The sequence below is a fragment of the Arvicanthis niloticus genome, chromosome 1 (genome assembly GCF_011762505.2).
Source record: "Arvicanthis niloticus isolate mArvNil1 chromosome 1, mArvNil1.pat.X, whole genome shotgun sequence".
NCBI classification, from domain to species: domain Eukaryota; kingdom Metazoa; phylum Chordata; class Mammalia; order Rodentia; family Muridae; genus Arvicanthis; species Arvicanthis niloticus.
In genome coordinates this window covers 130,983,128-131,003,628 of record NC_047658.1, presented here as the reverse complement: position 1 = coordinate 131,003,628, position 20,501 = coordinate 130,983,128, and the positions used below count along the sequence as shown (strand labels likewise).

Below are 20,501 nucleotides of genomic sequence, written 5' to 3'. Positions count from 1 at the left end.
ATGTAGACATATGCAGTCTACGACTTCCACTTCAAAAGACCAATAAACAAATAACTCACTATACTAGAAGTCCAAGTGGCCAGAGTAGTATGGAAGGCTTACATTGGTGTTCTTGGCTTCACCACACCACACCCACCCCATCCTCCATAGGAATGTGATTCCATATCCTGGCCAGCTGGCAGAACACCACTCATCTGTATTATCAGGATAGATGCAGAGATGATGGCAGAGAAATAGAGAAAACAGGAGGGGGGAAGATAGCAGGAGACAGAGGAAAGAAAGAAGAGGGAAAATAAGGAATTAGCAACAGAAGACAGAATGGGAGTTAGACATTGCATGGGAGTGGACACTGCTGTGTCCACTGCTTTCCACGCCCTATGCAATGTATTTTCCACATACACTTTTTATTTAGATATCAGAGCTGTAAGATTTATATTTGGTTAAGAAAGAGTCTAGGGAAAAGGGAAGCTAATTCTTAAATTAAAAAAAAAAAAAAAAAAAAAAAACACTTACACTTTGTCTGGCTAGGTCCCAAGAGCCAGGCTGAGTAACTAAATCAATTTAGTCTATTCTAATGATACAAGCTAAATGCAAATTAAATCATTTGTTCTGGGTAGGGGATCTGTAGAAGGAGATAGTTGAGTGCAGCAAGTCATTCTAGTTTGAGGCTTTTGGGTCCAGGCTGCTCACACTGCTCCCTAGATTCAATGCCCTGAGCCTGCACCCTACCCATGTGAGGACCAGGGTGCCTAGTTCAGTGTGCTACATCAACCTGGTGTGGGATGTTGAAAGGCACCAAACATTGGCCTGTGTCAGAGTTCAGAGGAGTTGAAGGGATGGAAAACTGGGCAGGGTACCCCACTCTCTTGAGAGGCCCATGTCTCAGCCTCAGCCTGTTGTCATATGGGGAAGTGGCTGCCTTATGGCCAAACTATGTAGAGGTGTCCAGCCTGTGACACTGTCATATGATATCCTTTACAAATGTGTTGGGATGCACGGGTAAATGTGGCCATTTCACAGGAGACCAGAGACCCAGTGTTCAGGCAGTACTGTTGGGATAAGACAATATGAGCTCTGTCTTCCTACAAATGTATGGGACCAAACAGTTGTCTTTTTTCCAAGCTGCATCAGAAGACTAATACCTTGTCTTCGATCCTCTCCCTTTCAGGCCATTATGTTTATGTAGATACCTCTTTTGCCAAGCAAGGGGAGAAAGCTGTGCTGCTGAGTTCGGATTTGCAGGCTGAGGAGTGGAATTGTTTGCGCCTGGTCTACCAGATAACCGCACCTCCGGGATCCGTGTCAGATTCCAGCCAGCTGAACCTCTACGTGAGATTTGAGGATGAAAGCTTCGATCGCTTGCTTTGGTCCACTAAGGAGCCTTCAGACAGCTGGCTCATAGCCAGTCTGGATCTTCAAAACAGCTCCAAGAAATTCAAGGTAGGTGAGGTTTAAGAGGAAGATGTAAGGCGTGTGACGTGTGCCTTGTGCTATATGAGGTCTTAGAGCAGTGCTTCCAACCTTCTGAATGCTAAACCCTTTAATACAGCTTCTCATGTTGTGGTGATTCCCCAACCACAAAACTATTTTTGTTGCTACTTTATAGCTGTAATGTTGCTACTGTTATGAGTTGTAATATAAATATATCTGTGTTTTCTAATGATCTTAAGCAACCCCAGTGAAAGGGTGATTCTACCCCTAAAGGGATCACAACCCACAGGTTGAAAACCACTGTTTTATAACAAGTAATTCAATATAGTTAGTTACATCATGGAAAATTAATGTGAGTTAATATTTGCTCATTCCTTAAAAGAATATCTTCACAGACTTTCTCCATCTATTAAAAATTTAAGACTGTAAACGGTGCCTAAGTTGACCTCTTCAGTGGGAGTGGATCTTCAGGAGTAATTCTAACTTTGCTTTACCCTTCTGCATTGTTTGCAGGGTATGTTTATGTTATCTTCCTAATGTGTTGCTTCAAGGTTTGAACAAAGCATTACTATAAAAGGAGACACTAAAATCCTTGGAAAGAGGAAAGTTACTTCCAGGCAGGTTTCTTTTCCTTTTCCAAGAGGCTAATTGTTCTGTTCATGATGCTCTGAGAGGGAGGCAGAGGATGTAAGAGGTGGGGTGTGGCGTTGAGCTGGTACAGAGCTAGAGTGTGGCACACATGAGAGTGTCACTGGGGACACCACAGAGCCACCAGGAGAACCCTGCTCCGAGTGCATTCCATTCCTAGGTTCAACTCTCATCTTCGAAAAGCTTTAAAACAGAGCATCTCCCTCTGGCCCAGTCTGCTGGGAGCCTCCCCAACAGGTGGCTACTGAGGAAAGGAACATTGGGAGTTTGAGTTCCTATTTCATACCATCCTCCCATGGTTGTCAGACTCAAATCTGCCTGAATACTTGCAAAATAACCAGCTGAAACCACGGAAGTAAAAGCTATTTGAGAACCAAGGGCAGATGTGAACTCTTTCCACCACCTCCGTGAGCACAGGAGGATGTGGAGGCTAGGATAGCACTGAAGGGCACATGACTCCAGGCTTCTGATGGAGACATCACTCATGTCAAAGTCCTCAGAGTACATGTATGTGTTCGTGTGTGCATAGGTGTGAATGCACACATACACAGTCCATAGTAAAATTCACTCAGCAGCTGTGAACAACACTGACTAACAGCTCCTGACTAAATAACTGAAATATTGGGGAAAAAAAAAAAAAAACCACAGTGTTTTAATGCCTGATTCCTTTGCCCTGTATGTTGTACAGATTTTGATAGAAGGTGTCCTGGGACAAGGAAACACAGCTAGCATTGCCCTCTTTGAGATCAAGATGACAGCCGGCTACTGTATTGGTGAGTTTTGTGATCGTGGCAGCAGAATGCAAATATCTTCCTATGTCCACAGCCAGGAAGCAGCAAATCAATCCTAAAGGCCAAATGTGTCATGGAGCATGCTGCAAAGTGCTACCATTTGTTCTTTGCTAGGGTCGCCTGAAGATGGGACATTGATCCTCAGTCTTCAGTGTGGAAAAGCTCATTAGCATTTGCTCTAACTGGCTGGGTTAACAAATAGAAGCAACTTCTCCCTCAGCGATGCTCTCTAACCTCATCCAGCGCTGATAAAAATAATTGCTGGTTTGCTGTGAACTCTGTGTGTGTGTGTGTGTGTGTGTGTGTGTGTGTGTGTGGCCTTTGCCAGAAGAGCAGACAATCCATCCTGTCACCTGCTTTCCTGATACACTGCTGCTGCTATCTTAATGATCTCGATTGTCTAGATTGTCACTTAGATCCTAGCTGGTGCGGGCAGGATCAATTGTCTTCGTGACAGTTTTGAGAAGGCAGGAAGAGAGGGCTGCCCCTGGTCCGTGGGTGTCTGACTATTCCTCATCAGCCACTGGCCATAACACTTTACATAATGAGAGGCTGGCGTCTGCAAAGGTGCACATGGGAGGAATGGGCTCTTTGGGGGCAGAGGCTGTGGAATCTGAGCATACAGGTGTAAACCCCAGAGCTGAGCAGTCAGTCAGTAACCCTCAGAGAACTTCTTACAGAGATGGGACTCAGGGCAGGGAGCCTGGGTTTCTGGAATTATGAGGTAGGGGACAGGCATGCAGCTAGGGCTTTACAGATGATGACACAGGTGTCCATGAACTGGAAACAAGGAAATACAGTTACATAGGGCCTAGGAAAATCCTAGAAGAGACGCAGATTTGCAGGGATTACAGAATGGGGACTTTAAACTAGGGGTGAGGGTCAGAGAGTGGAAAAGAAAAATGTCAGTAGATCTGAGAGATGTCTCAGCATTGACAGTATTAAGACTGAGGACTGGGAACCAAAGGGAAGAGTCAGAGATGGTCTTGAACAAGGAGCCTACGCAAATGCCCTGTGCTCTGGCTTCTATGTTTGGTCTTTCACTGATACCTCTGATACAAAGAAGAAAACAAGACTAAAAAACGTACTTTCTGTAGATGCAGAGAACTTCCATTCGGGTTCTTCCCTGGAGTAGTCAGTCTAAGTGCTGCCCCTCCACACACAGAAACAGTCAGACGCACTTGGGGAGCTCCACCTGCTGGATCAGTCCCTTAGTGCAGGCGCTTGTGCACACACACACACACACACACACACACTTGTCCTCATCACCTGCAAAAAGAAGCTGGTTCCTGTGATGACTGAGAAGTGGAGTTAAGGGTGGTTGATAAAAGGCTGGGCACTCAAGAAATGTTCAGTTCTTGTGCCCAGCTGATATATATGGTGGCTTCTGGTTTGTTTAAAACAAAAAGAATGCCACGTTGTCACCCTTCCCTGCTCTGTGTTCACCTCTTCCCTTGGTTCCCCCTTGGTGTAATTGGATTACTAACAGTATCTGTCTCAAGGAGCTATGTTGAGGATTAAGTGAGTTCACAGAAAAAGCTTAGACTAGTGCCTGACACAGTAAGAAAGATTTTGCTTTTTATTACACTCTGTGGCAGCCCTCGGCACTAGCTGTTGAGCATCAGTGGGCAGATACTGCAGTAGAAATTTGAAAAGGAATCTTAAAATTTGTCAGTGCTCATTGACATCTGTACCAGCTAGGATTCTGGAGGTGTAGCCGCCCGCGGCCACAAGTCAACTGGGTTCACCTGAAGGGGGGGCTGGGAATGAAAGAGGCTGGAGGGCAAGAAGAGATGAGGCCAAGACAAAGTTCTCTGATCAAGGCCCAAGGCTTTAATGTTCAGCTCTCAATTTAAAGGGGAAGACCCAACCCACAACCCCTCCTGGTTTCAGATGGGTGGGATATCCATAGTCGGTCCAGGTCACGGTCAGAGATGTCTCAAGGCAAGCCCAGGGGCATTTCTGCTTCTGTGTTCCGGGCAGCCAAGGTGGGTAACTCCACCTAGATCCTATCACTTGACCTTGTTGTGGTAAACAAGGTCTCTCAGGCTTGCTCATGGTGGGGGGAAGGTACATGGAGGGAACAGGGTGTCTGTGTGGGGCGTGGGGTGTGGGGTGTGGGGGTAGAGGTCGGGACCAGCCTCTGTAATTTGAAGAAAACCCATTGACATCAATGAGACCACAAAATTTTGGGAAGTAAAGACGCCAGCAGGTGCTGGCACAGTGACCAGAATTAGTGCCAGCTATGAGTCATAACCTGTTGTCTGGCTAGCCAAAAATGGTCCAGACCATCTTTGACCCTTCACTCCCTAGCCAGGACAGGAGGAAGAATTACTAGCAACTGAAATGGTGGCTGTGTGGTCAAAACTTCTGTCTAGGCTGTTCCTTCTTGAAAGGGCCATAAATTGCCATGGTAACCTGGCAGTAATGGAGATGGGTACTAACCCTGATGTCACCCTCCATCACCTCCCTTTAGTGGAACCCAGCAAGAGAGATGGAGTAGTAGAGAAGAACAGGATGGGAATCATCTTTCGTTTGATAATTGCAGGATTATAGTGTCAGTGGCCAGATTAGGTTTATAAATTCCCTGCTTCCACTAAAAGAATTTGTTGATGAGAAACAATCATCAGCAATGTACAGCAAACACGACAACATCCCCAAGCACAGGGATTTTGCTTCAGTCTTTCTTATCTCTAGGCAGGAGTTGCAGAAAGGCCCTGGGCCTGTTGTGCGCCTCGCCCACAAACTCTGAGTAGACTCTTATTCATCAGACAAGTGGGGGATTTTTAGCATCTTGGAAACATGCCTCTGAGTTCCGGAAATCTTGTTCACCATAAAGAGATGTAGGGCTAGGCCATCAAGGAGCAGTAAGGGTGGTGGAGAAAATGTCTAGAACTGAGGAATAACCCTAAAATAATACATTTAAAAAAAGACATATTGGAACTGGGAATGCAGATCCGTGGTAAAGTGCACGATGAACACATGCAAGACCTTGGATGTGGCCCCAGCACCAAAACAATGACCAATTAATTAATTTAGTAGGCTGATGAATATCATCAGCTTATATCAAGCACGGGCCATGGGCTCTGGTTCTGTACTGAAAGCTGTCCGTGCTCACAGTACGATGATGTGGGGATGTTGTCTCCAATTCACACATCAATAAACAGATTCAGAGAGATGGTGAGTCCCACAACAAGCCACGTGGCTAATAGGAGAAAGGACTGTGGCTCAGAGGGGCACTGACGAAGCAGAGCATCGACTCATTACTGGATCTCTCTTCTTGACTGATATCGTTCTGAATTTCTGGTCCATGGTTGAGAAAAAGAGCCCTTAGAATGGACTAAGGCCAGAGTATGCAGTGAGTATGGGTGTCCCCCCAACCCCCACCCCCACCCCTGGTGTAACTGCAGGTCCATGAAATGTCTATCTACGTCTCTTCCTCCAGACTGTGACTTTGAGGAAAACCATCTCTGTGGCTTTGTGAACCGCTGGAATCCCAATGTGAACTGGTTCGTGGGAGGAGGAACTGCGAAGAACACCCACTCCGTCCTCCCACAGGATCACACCTTCAGGAGTGAGCAGGGTGAGCCGGCCACAAACGCAGTCTTCTTTCCAGGGTGAACGTTGCCTTCAACTCCCACCTCCTGGCTTTTGTCCACAGAAGAAGGGGTGGGGACACACTGGAAGACCAGGTGGAAGAGGAAGGAGAGAGGGACAATCTATGAGACAGAAACAACTGCAGACCTAAGCTTGTAGCTAAGGAAGCCACAGAGCCTTTTTAGCTCATCTCTAACCTTAGCTGTTTTTACATTTCCATGAAATGTTTTACTTCTTATCTATTGGCTGTTCTCATTTCTAAAGACAAGGCTGGAATAATCCCAATCTTCATTAAAAATAGATCGCAGGGTGATCGGTTCTTAAGAATTTCCCATGAGACCACCAATGCTGATTATTCTTTTCGAAGGGTGCAATAGGGCCCCCTGGTGGCCAAGTACGAAGATACTCTGCAAGGAAAAAGCAGAGGCAAGGCTCACAATGAGGGCAGGAGAAAGCCTCCCGAAGGTAAACCAGAACAAGGGTGTCCTTCCTCCTGTGTCTCACTGGTCATACCTGATCCTGGTAGCTTTGTAAATCACTATATTGCCTGATCTACAAGACAGTGCATCCCTTCACCCTGTGGGCTTTTCTGAGTATTGAGAAGATCCTAGCTGTCCTAGAAAGTGAACCTAAGGACACTGGATCCTTTGCTTTTTCACTCTTGATACATCCTCATAGATAGTAACGGGTCCATTCAGTTTCGATTACTTACTCATGACAGCATGGACCCTTGGCTGAATACAAGGCGACTGTTTATGGTTCCTTACTGTCTGTCCTTCATGGACTCCAGTTTCTCATCATCTAAATGTTTAAACGCGTGTTTCCAACTTTGTGTCCAGCGTATCTATTCTGCAGGTCACCTGGGCTCTGGAGTTCACATCTTAACATCACTGCTTTCTTTGTTCATAACCCCCCCCCCCTTGTACCCAGAGTCTCAGACTCAATTTCCTGCAAGGGCCAAGGAGATAGATTAAGCAAGTGGCATGCTGACTGACTGAGTGAGGACTGGGGCAAAATAGACAGTTGACACCTGTGAAGAGCAGCCATCTTTGATTACCTTGTATGAGAATGTGAGCCCACTTCACAAGTATTTGGATTTTTTTCTTAAATATTCAGAAAGATGGGGGTATTTTTTAAAAATATTTTAAATAAGTTTAAAATAGTGAATATGTTCTAAAACAATATAAAGAAAAATACTATATGTGCTGACAAAGGGTTAGCTAGCTCCTCCCTCTCAGCCTCTGTTTTACAGGCTTCTTTTCCTTTTCAACGTGTCCAGGCTATGTAGAACAAAATACTTCTAAGTAGCAAGATATGTACATGGGGCTTGTTTGTCTGAGACAAACCTAACTTTGCATCTAGCATTTTTGTTCATCTGACCCTGACTTGGGTATAACAAAGACAATTACAACTAAAATAATAAGCCAAATGTCAAGGTGTATGGCCCCACGAAAGAGAACTTCTCTCTCCTGTAAATGGACATCAAACAAGATCGTATGTGTCCAATGTTGTCAGAATTGTCCTCTGCTCGACAAAAAGAAAGGTAATAGACAATGATAAGTATTCAGAATTAAAAATAAAGGGATAGATATTCAGATAAAGGAGCCCTAATAAGTAAATCATAATAAATGAAGCAAACTTGCTCAGAGGAAAGGTGCCATTTTACAGGCAGAGAGAAGAGAATACAGGAACAAAGACGCTGTGCCAACTACAAGAAGCAAGGAGAGGGTGAAAAAGAAATGTTGGCAAATTCTAAAAGGCTTGAAAGCAGGAACAGATTTCAACTTCGCTGACAATGGGAAGCCAGCAGAGGTCTTTGAACAGGGGTGAGACACCATCACACAGTGTGTATACCATCTCCTATAGTATATACTATACTACAATAGCACAGGATAAGAGTATAAATTAGGGGGAGCATCCTCACAGAGGCAGGGGAAGGGGGTGGGGATAGGAGTTTCAGAAGGGGAGACCTAGAAAGGGGAAAACATTGGAAATGTAAATAAAGAAAATATCCAAGAAAAAAAAGAGTATAAATTAATACCCCCAGTAGCTCTTAGGATAGAATAAGGGTTAGTCATGTAAGAAACTATGACAAGAACAACATTTCCAATTCTGACTTTCCAACAAAAGGTTTAGCACTTTTGGAAATACTGACAGTTTGGAATTCTATGCCTAGACCATATGTCAATCTTAAAGAGACACATCCCACTGTGGCCACAGAATGCACACTAAAAATGAGGGTTCTATGCAGAGTGAATGATATCCAGCAATAACAGAGCCACCCATAAATCTGCATTGTAAAAAGACACATTAACTCAAAACCTTAAAATGTCAGCAGCGCCTCTCCAGACCTTTGTTTAAATGAATAAAGATGCTAACAGTCTCTCGGGGTTTCATAAAAGAAAAGCCAGGTGACATTTTCTTTCATATATGGAGCCAGGCTAGCATGGTGATTGTTTTTCCATTATATCATATAAATCAAGTGCAGACAGTGATATGAAATTGAAACTGTAATAATCCTGGGTCTCTGTATCACAGCTACACAGAGGTGAAAGTTGAACTGTGGGCAAATGTTTAAAAAGCTTTCCCAAGCCACTCAAAACTTAGCTCCAAGGTGGTGACCATGACAATCTTATGACAATGTATTCACAGTGCCACTGTCATTCTCAGCTGACTGGAGAGAACAGGGATTTGTTAGGAGAAGCAAGACCAAGACCACTATGTACTAGTGTCAAAGTATTCATTTGTCGGTGTTTCCTGAATGCAGTCTCTCCTTAAAAGAGTGTAATGCCTATAGTGCTTCTTCTGTGACCAGACATTTCTATTGGGTCAATGAGGGATAAAGAATGTGCCAGACCAGGAGTCCCACTGCCTGGGTTTCAGCCCAATTGTCAGAGGACTGGGTTTCCTGGAGCAAGCCCTCAGATTCTCAGAACCACCATTAACCTATTTGCAGGGGAGGGATTTGCATTCAGTGGTCCTCAAGATGCTTTTGCATTCCAATGTTTTACTTCTACGTCTTTGCCTGGTTCGACATGTTGAAATCCCCAATTTCAGCACCCATTGAGATCTATTTCAGAACTGTGTGGGAGCCTCCCGAATACTTATACGCACTTTCTATTTGGCACCAGAAAAAAGGAACAGAGGTTGAAAGGCACCAAGGGCCTGTGTTTTCTGGTGTCTTGACCAGAAGGTAAAGAGAGCGAGATTGCAGTGTGGTCATCCTTGAAGGCCACTATGTTCTGATAGGAGGTCGGCCCTGCTGTGGACTGGCCTCTGGCCTCTGCTTCTCGGTACCCCCCGGTACCCCCCATATCAATACAGAAAGTACAAAATCATCAGACTCTAGGGCTGAAGGGAAGAAGTTTAGAGAAAGCTTACACCTCCCTTCCACCAATTCACCAGCTGACCTCCAGAAGGAGGCTTCTTCATTGATCTCTCATGTATATAGTCACCCAATTGCTCTGGAGTTGTACCAGTATATACATGGTAAACAACACACATGTACATATATGTATATATACATGTATGTATGTATATATACACACATATATGTATATATGTATATGTGTGTATGTATATATACATACATGTACATGGTATACACACACACACGTGATTTTAAAGAGATCAGGAAACCATCTTGTCTTCTCCAGAACAGCAGTCTGGGGCCATGTTTCCTTACTTTCTTTCTTGTTACTGTGTTAAAAATACTCTGACAGCCAGGCGTTGGTGGCGCACGCCTTTAATCCCAGCACTTGGGAGGCAGAGGCAGGTGGATTTCTGAGTTCGAGGCCAGCCTGGTCTACAGAGTGAGTTCCAGGACACCCAGGGCTACACAGAGAAACCCTGTTTCGAAAAACCAAAAAAAAAAAAAAAAAAAACTGACAAAAAGCAGCTTGAGAGACAAAGGATTATTTTAGTTCCTCACAATGGCAGGAGCCTGAGATACTCATGTAGCATCCACAGGAAAGAAGCATGGGATAATAGATAAACATAACTGGTGGTGGGAGTCTTCTCACCTCAGTAAATGTCATCAAGATGAACCCCCAATGGCTAACGTCTGCCCGGTTAACAGTTGACATTAACTGCCGCCGAGATTACACTCCTTGAAGCCATAATCTTTCATCCTCTGTCCCCATAGGCTCAAGACTACATTATACTATGAAAAACATTCAGTCCAACTTTAAACAACCCTATATTTAACAGTTCCAACATTGTCAAAATTCAAAGCCTCTTAACTAGAAGCCCCTATAAAATTTAAAAAAAAAAAAAAAAACCACACACAACTTACATACTTTCAACATGTAGTGATATAGAGAAAGCATTTCATTTCAAATCAGGCATAACAAAAAATTATCTAATTAAAACAAAACCAAAATCCATTAAACCAAACACCACAGTGTGGAGCTTCAAGTATAGCAGCTGAGTCTCAGGAGGAGATTAGGTAGGATCCAAAGGGTTTGAGTAGCCCCACCCCTCCAATTCTGCCACTGTACCACATGTAAGTTCTCTCTTTGGTGGACTCCATGCATGAACCTCTTTAGTGGATGTCCCATGGTGCTGGCATTGCCAATCCCTTGGGCTGTCTACTGCAGCTTCAGATTTCGCCTTCACAACCTCATGTGATTTCTTCTCAAGGCCTCTCTGACCCTACCACACCCTTCCCATGACCCCCCTCATCTGCCATGCTTTCACATCTAGTGCCACGTAAATGATGCTGCCAACTCTGATGCCAGCTCAGGATGGAACCCAACCCACATAGACCATGGCTATGGTCTATGGAGAAACTGAGGCAGTTGCTGTTGAAAGGCAGGTAGCCCTTTCAGCTTAGACCTTCTCCCTTTAAATGAATTTGGATCTTCACAAGATAGAGCCTTTAAAGGATGGGGTTGTATCCTCAGGGCACTGTCAGTATGGTCCCAGGGCAGAGACCCAAGTTTCTCTTTAATGATGGTAATTTCCTTAACAATTAAATGACTTTCTTGGCACCAACCTGAATGGTCTTCTGTCTAATGGAGAGAATGATCACAAGCCATTCTGCTCCACATACAACATAACAGCTGCATTTTCTTTGTCAAACAAATTAGACCCTTGTCTTTAAATTCAACCTTACTGGTGTCCTCAGGGCACAAGCAGAATAAAGTCATACTTTGGCCCAAAATACCACACTAGTGGTCCCTAGGCTGACTCTCCATGGAGTCTTTGTTTTCCTTTGAAGCCTCATAACCCAGGCCTCCAGTCTGTTTCTCTCAACATTCTTGCTTTCCAAATTTCCATGAGAATGGGCCATTGAGGTCTGCCTCTAGCATTTAAAGACTTTTCTCTCCCAAAGCCCCAAATTTTCACATTCTGTCCACAAAACAGTTCCAAAAGCTTGAGAACCACAGAGTCAGGTTTATCACACCAATGGCCCCACTTCTCAATACCAATTTCTGTCATAATTTCTTCTCTTCTGCTGTGATGAAATACCCTGAGGAACACAATTTAGGTGATAAAATGTTTATTCTAAAACATGGTTCAGGGTACAGTTTATTATAGCAGGGAGTCAAGGCAGCGGGAGCTTGAAGCATCTGGTCACATCCCCGGTCCTTCATTTTGATTTCAATATATTTTTTTGAGGTAGTACCTTGTAATAACCAAAGCTGGCCCGGAACTCATAATCCTCATGATTCAACCTCCAGAGTGCCAGGAGTACACTAATCTTTATTATTACTATTATTATTAATCATTTTATTCATTTATATTTCAAATGCTATCACCCTTCCTGGTTTCCCTTCCACAAACCCCCCATCCCATCTCCCCTCCCCTTTGCCTTTATGAGGGTGCTTCTGTACCCACTCACCCACTTCTGCCTCAACCACTCTAGCATCCCTCTACACTGGGGCACCAAGCCCCCACAGGACCAAGGGCCTCTCCTCCCAGTGATGTCAGATAAGGCCATCTTCTGATACATTTGTAGTTGGAGCCATGGGTCCCTCCATGTATAGGAGTATCTTAATCTTAAAACAAAACAAACAAAACAGCAATAGCAACTACAAAACTAACAAACAAACAAAAGGCTTATCTATCATCAGTTCAATCAGTAAAATCCGGAGTTAAACAGAGCTAAACAGACGTCTCTTTGGACTCTCGCTGCCTGTCATGTAGTTGTTTTCTAGCGTACACACTGCCATTTCTTAAATTGCCTGAGTACCTAGCCCGATTGCCCACATTCCATTTGCTCCTTCCAGCTCTCCCCTGCTCTGCCACTCACGTTTCTCTCAAATTTTTAGACCTCGGCTGCAGGGATTCAGCTCAGTGGTAAGAGAACTTGCCTAGCCTACGCAAGGTGCTGGATTTGGTCCCCAGCACAATAAACAACCCTTGCCGCCACAGTTTAGAACTGACATGCTCCCTACCTGTTAAGGGACAGCCCTCTCCTGCCCAGTGTCTTAGTTACTTTTCTATTTCTATGAAGAGAGACCAGGACCATGGAAACTTACAAAGGAAAGCATTTAATTGGGGGCTTTCTTGCAGTTTCAGAAGGTGAGCTCATAACCGTTATGGCAGGTAGCACGGCAACAGGCAGGCAGACGTGGCGCTAGAGTGTAGCTAAGAGCTTGCATCTGATGCACAATCCAGGGGAGAGAGGGACTGAGCCTAGCATGGAAAGCCCCACCCCCAGCCCCAGTGACACATCTCCTCAAACAAGGTCATATCTCCTAATCCCTAAATAGTTCTACCAACTGGGACCAAGCTTTCAAATATATGAGCCTATGGGAGCCATTCTCATCCAAACCACTACCACTCAACACACATGCTCACCACACACACACACACACACACACACACACACACACACACACTCCATGCAAGAACTCCCATAAAGTCATTCTATTACTTGAGCTGAGGCATAAAAAAAGATGAGTTCTGAAGACCCTAAAATATTTATCTAAGGAGTTCTGCCCACATGATACCAAAGGTTTGCCCAGTGTGACTCTTGCAGAAAAATAAAACTACCAAGAAGGTAAAAATCACCTCTTATTTCATTTGCCTCCTATTGGATATATTGATTTTTCTCTGCACTCTATCAATTTGGGTGGTGAAGGAAAGATTAAATGATCCAGATGTCTGCCTGCGGCAGCAGATTTTGCTCTCCGTGGACTCATCTCATGTTCGTTTAGATACTGGAAGCAACTTGGGCCTTTGCTTTTGGTAAGAAGTAGAGAATCACACAGCTGAGATCAAGGGTGTAGAAGAACATGGTCAGAGGCCTTTGTATGATTAAAAAAGGGAACAGTGAACACAGCATCTGCAAAATTCAGTATACTTATCGGTTTTCTTTCACTAGCTTGTATGTTTCTACCAGTTTTCCCCAGACAGTGGGGGAATGATGCTGTCCCCAACATCTTGCTAAATGATAGAACAGGTCCTGCATTAAGAATTGTGGGATTTCCTTGAGATATGGAAGGGGACATGATTTTTAACTTGTTTTCTTACCCAATTCTGATTCACCACATAAGGTTTCCCTCTTTATTAATATTTTACGAAGCGAAACAAAATCATTTCAGGAGGTAAGTTGCTGACAGCACAGATCGGTACTGTTTTCTGTGCACCTTGGCAATAAGGGTGATAGTTGATGGAAAAATAATGAGGAGAATTCATTATTTTCCCAAAGCTTGAGGCTTTTAAAACCAAGCTGCTCAGAATCCCACTCTACAGGGAGCTGGATGAAGATTCAAAACCCAAAATCAGATCAGAATGATTTTATTCTCCCAAAGCCCATGAGATGGATGAACCAGCTCTCCGAGGCCAAGCCATGTTTCTCACTTGGGTTTGGACGAAGTTAGAGTGTCCTCAGGCACCTACTCGTTCTCTCTGCACCAATCTGCTCAGGTCATGGCATTAGCACCCAGTGGGAGGGTGGCTTTGTTAATTTCCTCAGCATTGCCTGCATACACAGTCTGCTAGAATACACACACACACAAACACACACACACACACACCATGTATTCCTAGTCATCCTCACAGATCAACAGCCTTGTTTCCAAGAATTAAGTGCAGCCAGGGCAGAACTCCCACATGTCTCATGGGATGCAGATCTTCTCTCAGGCTCTTCACAGAGCAGCAGCAGGGAGATGTGCTTCGTCTCTTCCTGTGTCTTCACTCTTCTTTTCTTTCACTTTTCCCCATTTCTTATACCACTCTGGCTCCTTTGGGGTTGTGGAGGCATAGTGGGGTTCAAAGCTTTAAGAAGGGCAATGGACAAGAAGCTTTACCTGCCTGGTGTTGTTTAATCTTAGGTTGATGCCCTTAAACTGGAATTGGCAAAGGCCGCTTCTCCCATGGCCTTTGAGATTTGCACTTTACAGTTCCAAGAAATGATGCTTTTTCTGGTTGACTATCTCTGAACCTCTTCCAGCTTCTGGGAGTAATGGAATCAGCCAGACCTTCTCTACAGCTGTTACCATGGGAATAGTCTTGAGAGGATTTTTTCTGAAGTGTGTTAGCCCACTTAGGCCAAGGGAAAAGTCAATGTCTTTGTTCCATCAAACTCTGGAAAGTCATTAGTAACAAACTTTGTCCTCTCGGCTCTGTCCCAATGGTTCTACTATCAGATTCTTGCCTTTCCCTACATGCAAGGAAGGCAGGTGCTTCTCTCTGCACTCTACATATATGCTTTTTACTGATCACATTCTCTCTAGAACTCCAATCTGACCCAGGCTGACAAGATGGCTCATTGAGTAAAGTGCTTGTCATGCAAGCATGAGGACTAGAGTTCAGATCCCTAGAACCCATGTAAGTGAGGTGGCCCGTTTCCAGCTCTGAAGGCAGACTCGGGATTAGCCAGTGCAAGCTGCCTAGCCAGGCAAGCTGTGTCAGCAACCTCTGGGGTCTGCTGAGAGACCCTGCTTCAATGAATGAGATGAATATTAAGGAAGACTCCTTGAAAAAGAAAAGGAAGGAGGAGGAAGAGGAGGAGGAAGAAGAAGAAGAAGAAGAGGAGGAGGAGGAGAAGAAGAAGAAGAGGAGGAGGAGGAGGAGGAGAAGGAGAAGGAGAAGAGGAGGAGGAGGAGGAGAAGAAGGAGGAGGAGAAGAGGAGGAGGAGGAGGAGGAGAAGGAGGAAGAGGAGGAAGAGGAGGAAGAGGAGGAGTAGGAAGAGGAGGAAGAGGAGGAAGAACAACAACAACAATTCTCATCTCTTCCATGCAAAGATCTAAAGCAATTGCAGAACTGTCTGCCTATATGGTGATGAGATTAAGAGTCAACTTCCCTTTTCCATTCTCTCTCTTAGCTGCTCCCCTTGGATCAAGGTAAGAAAGAGAAAGAAAACATGCCACAAGCAAATACAGCGATGACAGTTCCTTTTTACAAAAATCCCATCTCTAGCCTCCCCATATATCCATATTAAAGGGAATATATGGGATAAAGTTTGGAGAGTCACTTTAAGTGACAGGTGTTGCCAATTGCTGTATTAACAGTCCATCTCTATACTCTGTGAACTATGGAGATTCTTAGCTATGCATGGTGACACACACCTGTGCTTCCATACTTGGAAGGTAGAGACAGAAGGATCAAGACGCCAAGACTAGCCTGAGCTACATAGCAAGATCTTGTTCAAAGAAAAATAACTCCTTCCTTCTTTTTCTTCATCAAGGTCTTGCTATGTAGCTCAGAGAAGGAAGGAAGGAAGGAAGGAAGGAAGGAAGGAAGGAAGGAAGGAAGGAAGGAAGGAAAGAAGGAAAGAAGGAAAGAAGAAAAGAAGGAAAGAAGGAAGGAAATACAGACAGATTCTTATTTCCCATGTCCTTGGCCTTGAAATATAAGCTGAGAGTAGAAATCTGTCTGGCAGATGAGTAGAAGTTTGTTAATGTAAGAAAAGGCCTGGGGGGCTGGGCAGTGGTGGCCCATGCCTTTAATTCCAGCACTTGGGAGGCAGAGGCAGGTGGATTTCTGAGTTCAAGGCCAGCTTGGTCTACAGAGTGAGTTCTAGGACAGCCAGGCTTACACAGAGAAACCCTGTCTCGAAAAAACAAAAACAAATAAAAAACAAACAAACAAACAAAAAGACCTGGGGAAAAATAGCCTAAAACATTTATTTTAGCTCACAATTTCAGAGCTTTTAAGTCTTCCTCATCCACTGGCCCCATTGCTTTGGGCCTGGGATGAAGCAAAACACACTTTCAGAAGCTGCTCTTTTATGGTGTAAAGAGTAGAAGGGACCAAAGACAAGCATACACCCAGGGACCCATTTAGTCCAACTTGGACCCACCTCCTAGTTTCTACAACCTCCCAATAATGCTATCAAATTACAAATCCATTAATCAATCAATCCACTGATTAGATCAGAGTCCTCATGATCCAACTATTTCCCCCTGCCTCCACTTCTGAACATTGCATTGGGGACCAAGGCTTCAACACATGGGTTCTGAAGGGCTATTTCACATCCAAGTTATAACAACGTCCCACCTGATGTTCATATACATTTCCTTCTTCTTTGCTCTGTAAAAAGACAGGAATCTGGCTCTTTGCTCTGTAAAAAGACAGGAATCTGGCTCTATTAGTATCAGAGTAAAGATCTACTCCAACCCCTGAACTACGTGTTCCTGAGTATAGCTATCAGGTATGCAACATGGGAAAGCAGGTGGGTTGACTTGCCATGTTTGAGTGCTGGCTGCTCAACATGGCAGCAGCTGAGTGGGTTATTTCCATCTGGAACATGTTCCTTCAGCCCAAGTGGCACCAGGAGACAGCTAGTCCAGGCAACTAACAAAACTGAAGCAGACAAAAACAACTAGAACCAAAAATGTGGCCAAAGAAAGATGAATCCTAGCTGAGTCTGAAACTGCTTTGGTACTATGGTCAAGCTGTGTGCAATCTTTAGGAAAATTCTAGGCAGCCAGTCTGTTCAGGAACTGTCCTCTAAGTTCTTTTTCTGACCCATGGAGAAATGATTACTTATGAGGACCCACTAAGGTCACCTGAAACGTTTCACTAACACAAAGGGCTGCTGTAAGGCGGAAGGAAGGCTTTCTTCAGAAGCAAGTGCACAGACTACACTCAGGTATCACTCAGGAGGCCTAAGCTTCAACTGGTATTGCCAGGGATTACTGTCTTTCTACTGAACTTGACAGCTGTCTTGCCTGCAGAAACCTTGGGGTTTTAAGTGGATAACTAAGCGTTGGGTACAAGTAGATCGATTTCCTATCTGAGTGTGGCAAAGCAGCTGATTCTTAGTCTTGTGGGGAATCCATTGTCTCTATTTACACTCTTTCATCTTTAGTTAAATTGGTTTTTCTGGTTGGTTGGTTTGTTTTGAGAAAGCATCTCTCATTGTACGCTACATAGCCTAGGCTAGCCTCAAATTTGTGATCTTCCTGTCAAGGCCTCCTCGAAGTTGGAATGTACTACCAATTCAAGTATTCAAGTTGGAATGAATTTTTGAACTGCCTGGCCTAAAGTTTTAATTCTGGCCATGGTTGGATTGATTATAAAGATTTTGTTTCCCTAGAATACACCCATAGTAGGTTCGTATCTAACCAAGTTTCCTTGTACCCAAATCTTGATCTAAAGTCATTAAGATTATCTTTCCCTAAGTTAGTAGAAACTCAACAACCCTGAGCCACATAGGAAGGTTGGCCTGAGCTGGGTAAGAAAACTCCTATAATGCCAGGTAATAGACATGATTTTCTAAGAACACCAAGCTACCTTTTCCCTTCCTGTGGTCAGAGGCACAGTGACCACCCTTCACCCCCAACTAGTCCCCAGCTGCTCTTGCTCAGAGTAGATTTCACAAGAGATGTGCTCAGCCAGGGTGTTGTCACTTCCCAGCTTGGCCTTCTGTAGCAGACACCTGAACAGGTCATCCTAGCCTTGTTAAATCGGATGATAAACTTGTGATGAGCTGTCTTTTTATTTTCCCTGGTAAGAAATCTCATGTTACTCAGGTTGTCAGTAAACAGTGCCCAACTGTGTCAACAAAGGAATACTAGAGAGGAGAAGAAGGGCAAGTGCTTGTGGTCTAGGCCCGTGGTTCCATGGGAGACTCAGTGTCAGCCATCTTGGTAGCAGTCACAGCAACCTCCCTGACTTGCTTTAGGCCAGGCACATTTTGTTTTCTGGATGCTCCTTGGACCAGAAATGTGACTGTGGTTTGCTGGGCTCAGCACTGTGAGCATGAGCTGCTGAGGAGGCAGTTCAAGCACGAGTGCAAGGATAAAAACAGTATCCAAACAGCAGATGAGTAACCATCCTTGACCATCTGATGTCTGTCAACTGCAAAGGAGATGCGTTTGTCATGGGGCTGTGGGTAAGGGATTTCTCTAGCTCTGCACAGTAATAACACACTCCAGGAGTAGAATGGGTTGTTTCAAGTGGATCTGTCAAGAGCATTCTAGACTTGCTGGAGAGAGATCATCTCTTATTGGGCAGAATGGTTTCCCTCCTCGAGGCTGTGTCGATTTGAGTTCCATTAGAAATGGACACCCCACTGGGGGGTGGGGTGACATGGGGTGGGGTGACGCTTGTGAAGAACCAAGGCAGAAGCTGTCATCAGAGCTCACTAATAGAGCAGGTACATGGATGTAGGAGCCACGAAGTTTGTAAGGTTCCATGACAGTGCTTCAACTTTAGTTATTGTCAAAGGAAAATGAAGAAACAAAAATAACAAGTTCATCCCAGATGACTTCATCATTATGCTGATGCTGTCATATACTAAAAATCTGCGTACCATATGGAAAAGTGAGAGTGCCTAGTGGCCACAGATGTCATGTGTCCCTGAGTGAAGAACACCTTCAGTATAAAATGCAGATCCCGAGAAAGGGGAGAGGCCAGGCCTCCAGGAGAATGGCCCAGCTGTAGTGTCCCTGGTTGCTGGCTCACTGGCTAGGGGCAGCGTGAAATAGTGTGTTCTTGGTAGGAACATTGTCATGAATCTACAGGTGGCACAGCTGAGACTGACAAGCCAGTTTCAGTGCCCGTAGCAAGTTCTCTTGCAGAACTCTGGCCCACCTCTGTGCCCACTAAGTGTGGTATAAGAAAACAAAATCTTACAGCTCTCCCTTCCTGGCAGTAGCACCTTGCAAAGGAGTGCTGTTTCGCTCTTACAACATACAACGACATATACCGAGAGGCAACAAGGACTTTCACTCTGAGGATTCTTAGTAAATAGACTTGTGTAAGAAGCGAGTTGTTTATGGTCACATACATTCTCCATTATTAGGATAATTCACTAGTCTGGCTGGACAACACAATTGTCTTAGAAAGAGGGGCACTTGGGTGACCACTCTTCTAGGACTGTTGTCATGGTTTGGATAACCTCCACACAGGAGGCAGAAACAAAGCCAATGTTGTATTGTTCCTACTATTCTTACTGCTTTCTCACCAAAATAAGAGAATCTCTTATGAAGCAGGCACTAGATCCTGAAAAACGAAAATAATAATAAAGGTATATCTATTCTGAGCTTATAAATAGAAAAAAAATCTGTCCAAGCCACACTGAATAGCTCTTCTCCATCATAACCTAAATAAATGTATACAAAGTTGATAATAGTGAGAATAGCTGCCCTTTATAAAACCACAGACCATGGGACAAGAACAGTTCTGGATTCATAAATGGTATTGCTGTTTCCTTATAATCATGTTGAACAATTATACAATGTCAGGCACACAATAAGCACATTTCATAATAGTCTCATTTCATACGCATATTAACCCTATGAGAAAAGTACAGTTGCCTACATCTGTGGGTTCAACTACCAGTGGGCCAAAAATATCAGAAAAACGACCGTGTGTGTGTGTGTGTGTGTGTGTGTGTGTATGTGTGTGTGTGTGTTACACACTTGCTGACTTCTTTCTTGCTACTACCCACTAAATAGTTAAGAATAAGTAATTACATTGTATAAATATTTTAAGTGGTATATTTACAAGTGGTTTAAAATATATAAGGAGGGCTGAGGATGTAGCCCTGTGGCAGAATACCTGTTTAGCATGTACAAAGCTAGAGGTTTGATTCATAACACTGTAAAAAATAAATAAATAAATGAACGGAAA

The 20,501-nt window shown here is 44.1% G+C and overlaps 1 protein-coding gene across 2 annotated transcripts in view; it reads left to right on the top strand.

The window, feature by feature from the left end:
* Mamdc2 (MAM domain containing 2) overlaps positions 1-20,501 on the top strand; it is a 158,149-nt gene that overhangs the window by 74,707 nt on the left and 62,941 nt on the right. For both annotated transcript variants that reach the window (XM_076918529.1, XM_034521089.2), the window contains exons 3-5: positions 1,169-1,440; positions 2,768-2,852; positions 6,316-6,453. In XM_076918529.1, the coding sequence (XP_076774644.1) occupies positions 1,169-1,440; positions 2,768-2,852; positions 6,316-6,453 (495 nt within the window). The remainder of the gene's footprint in view (positions 1-1,168; positions 1,441-2,767; positions 2,853-6,315; positions 6,454-20,501) is intronic.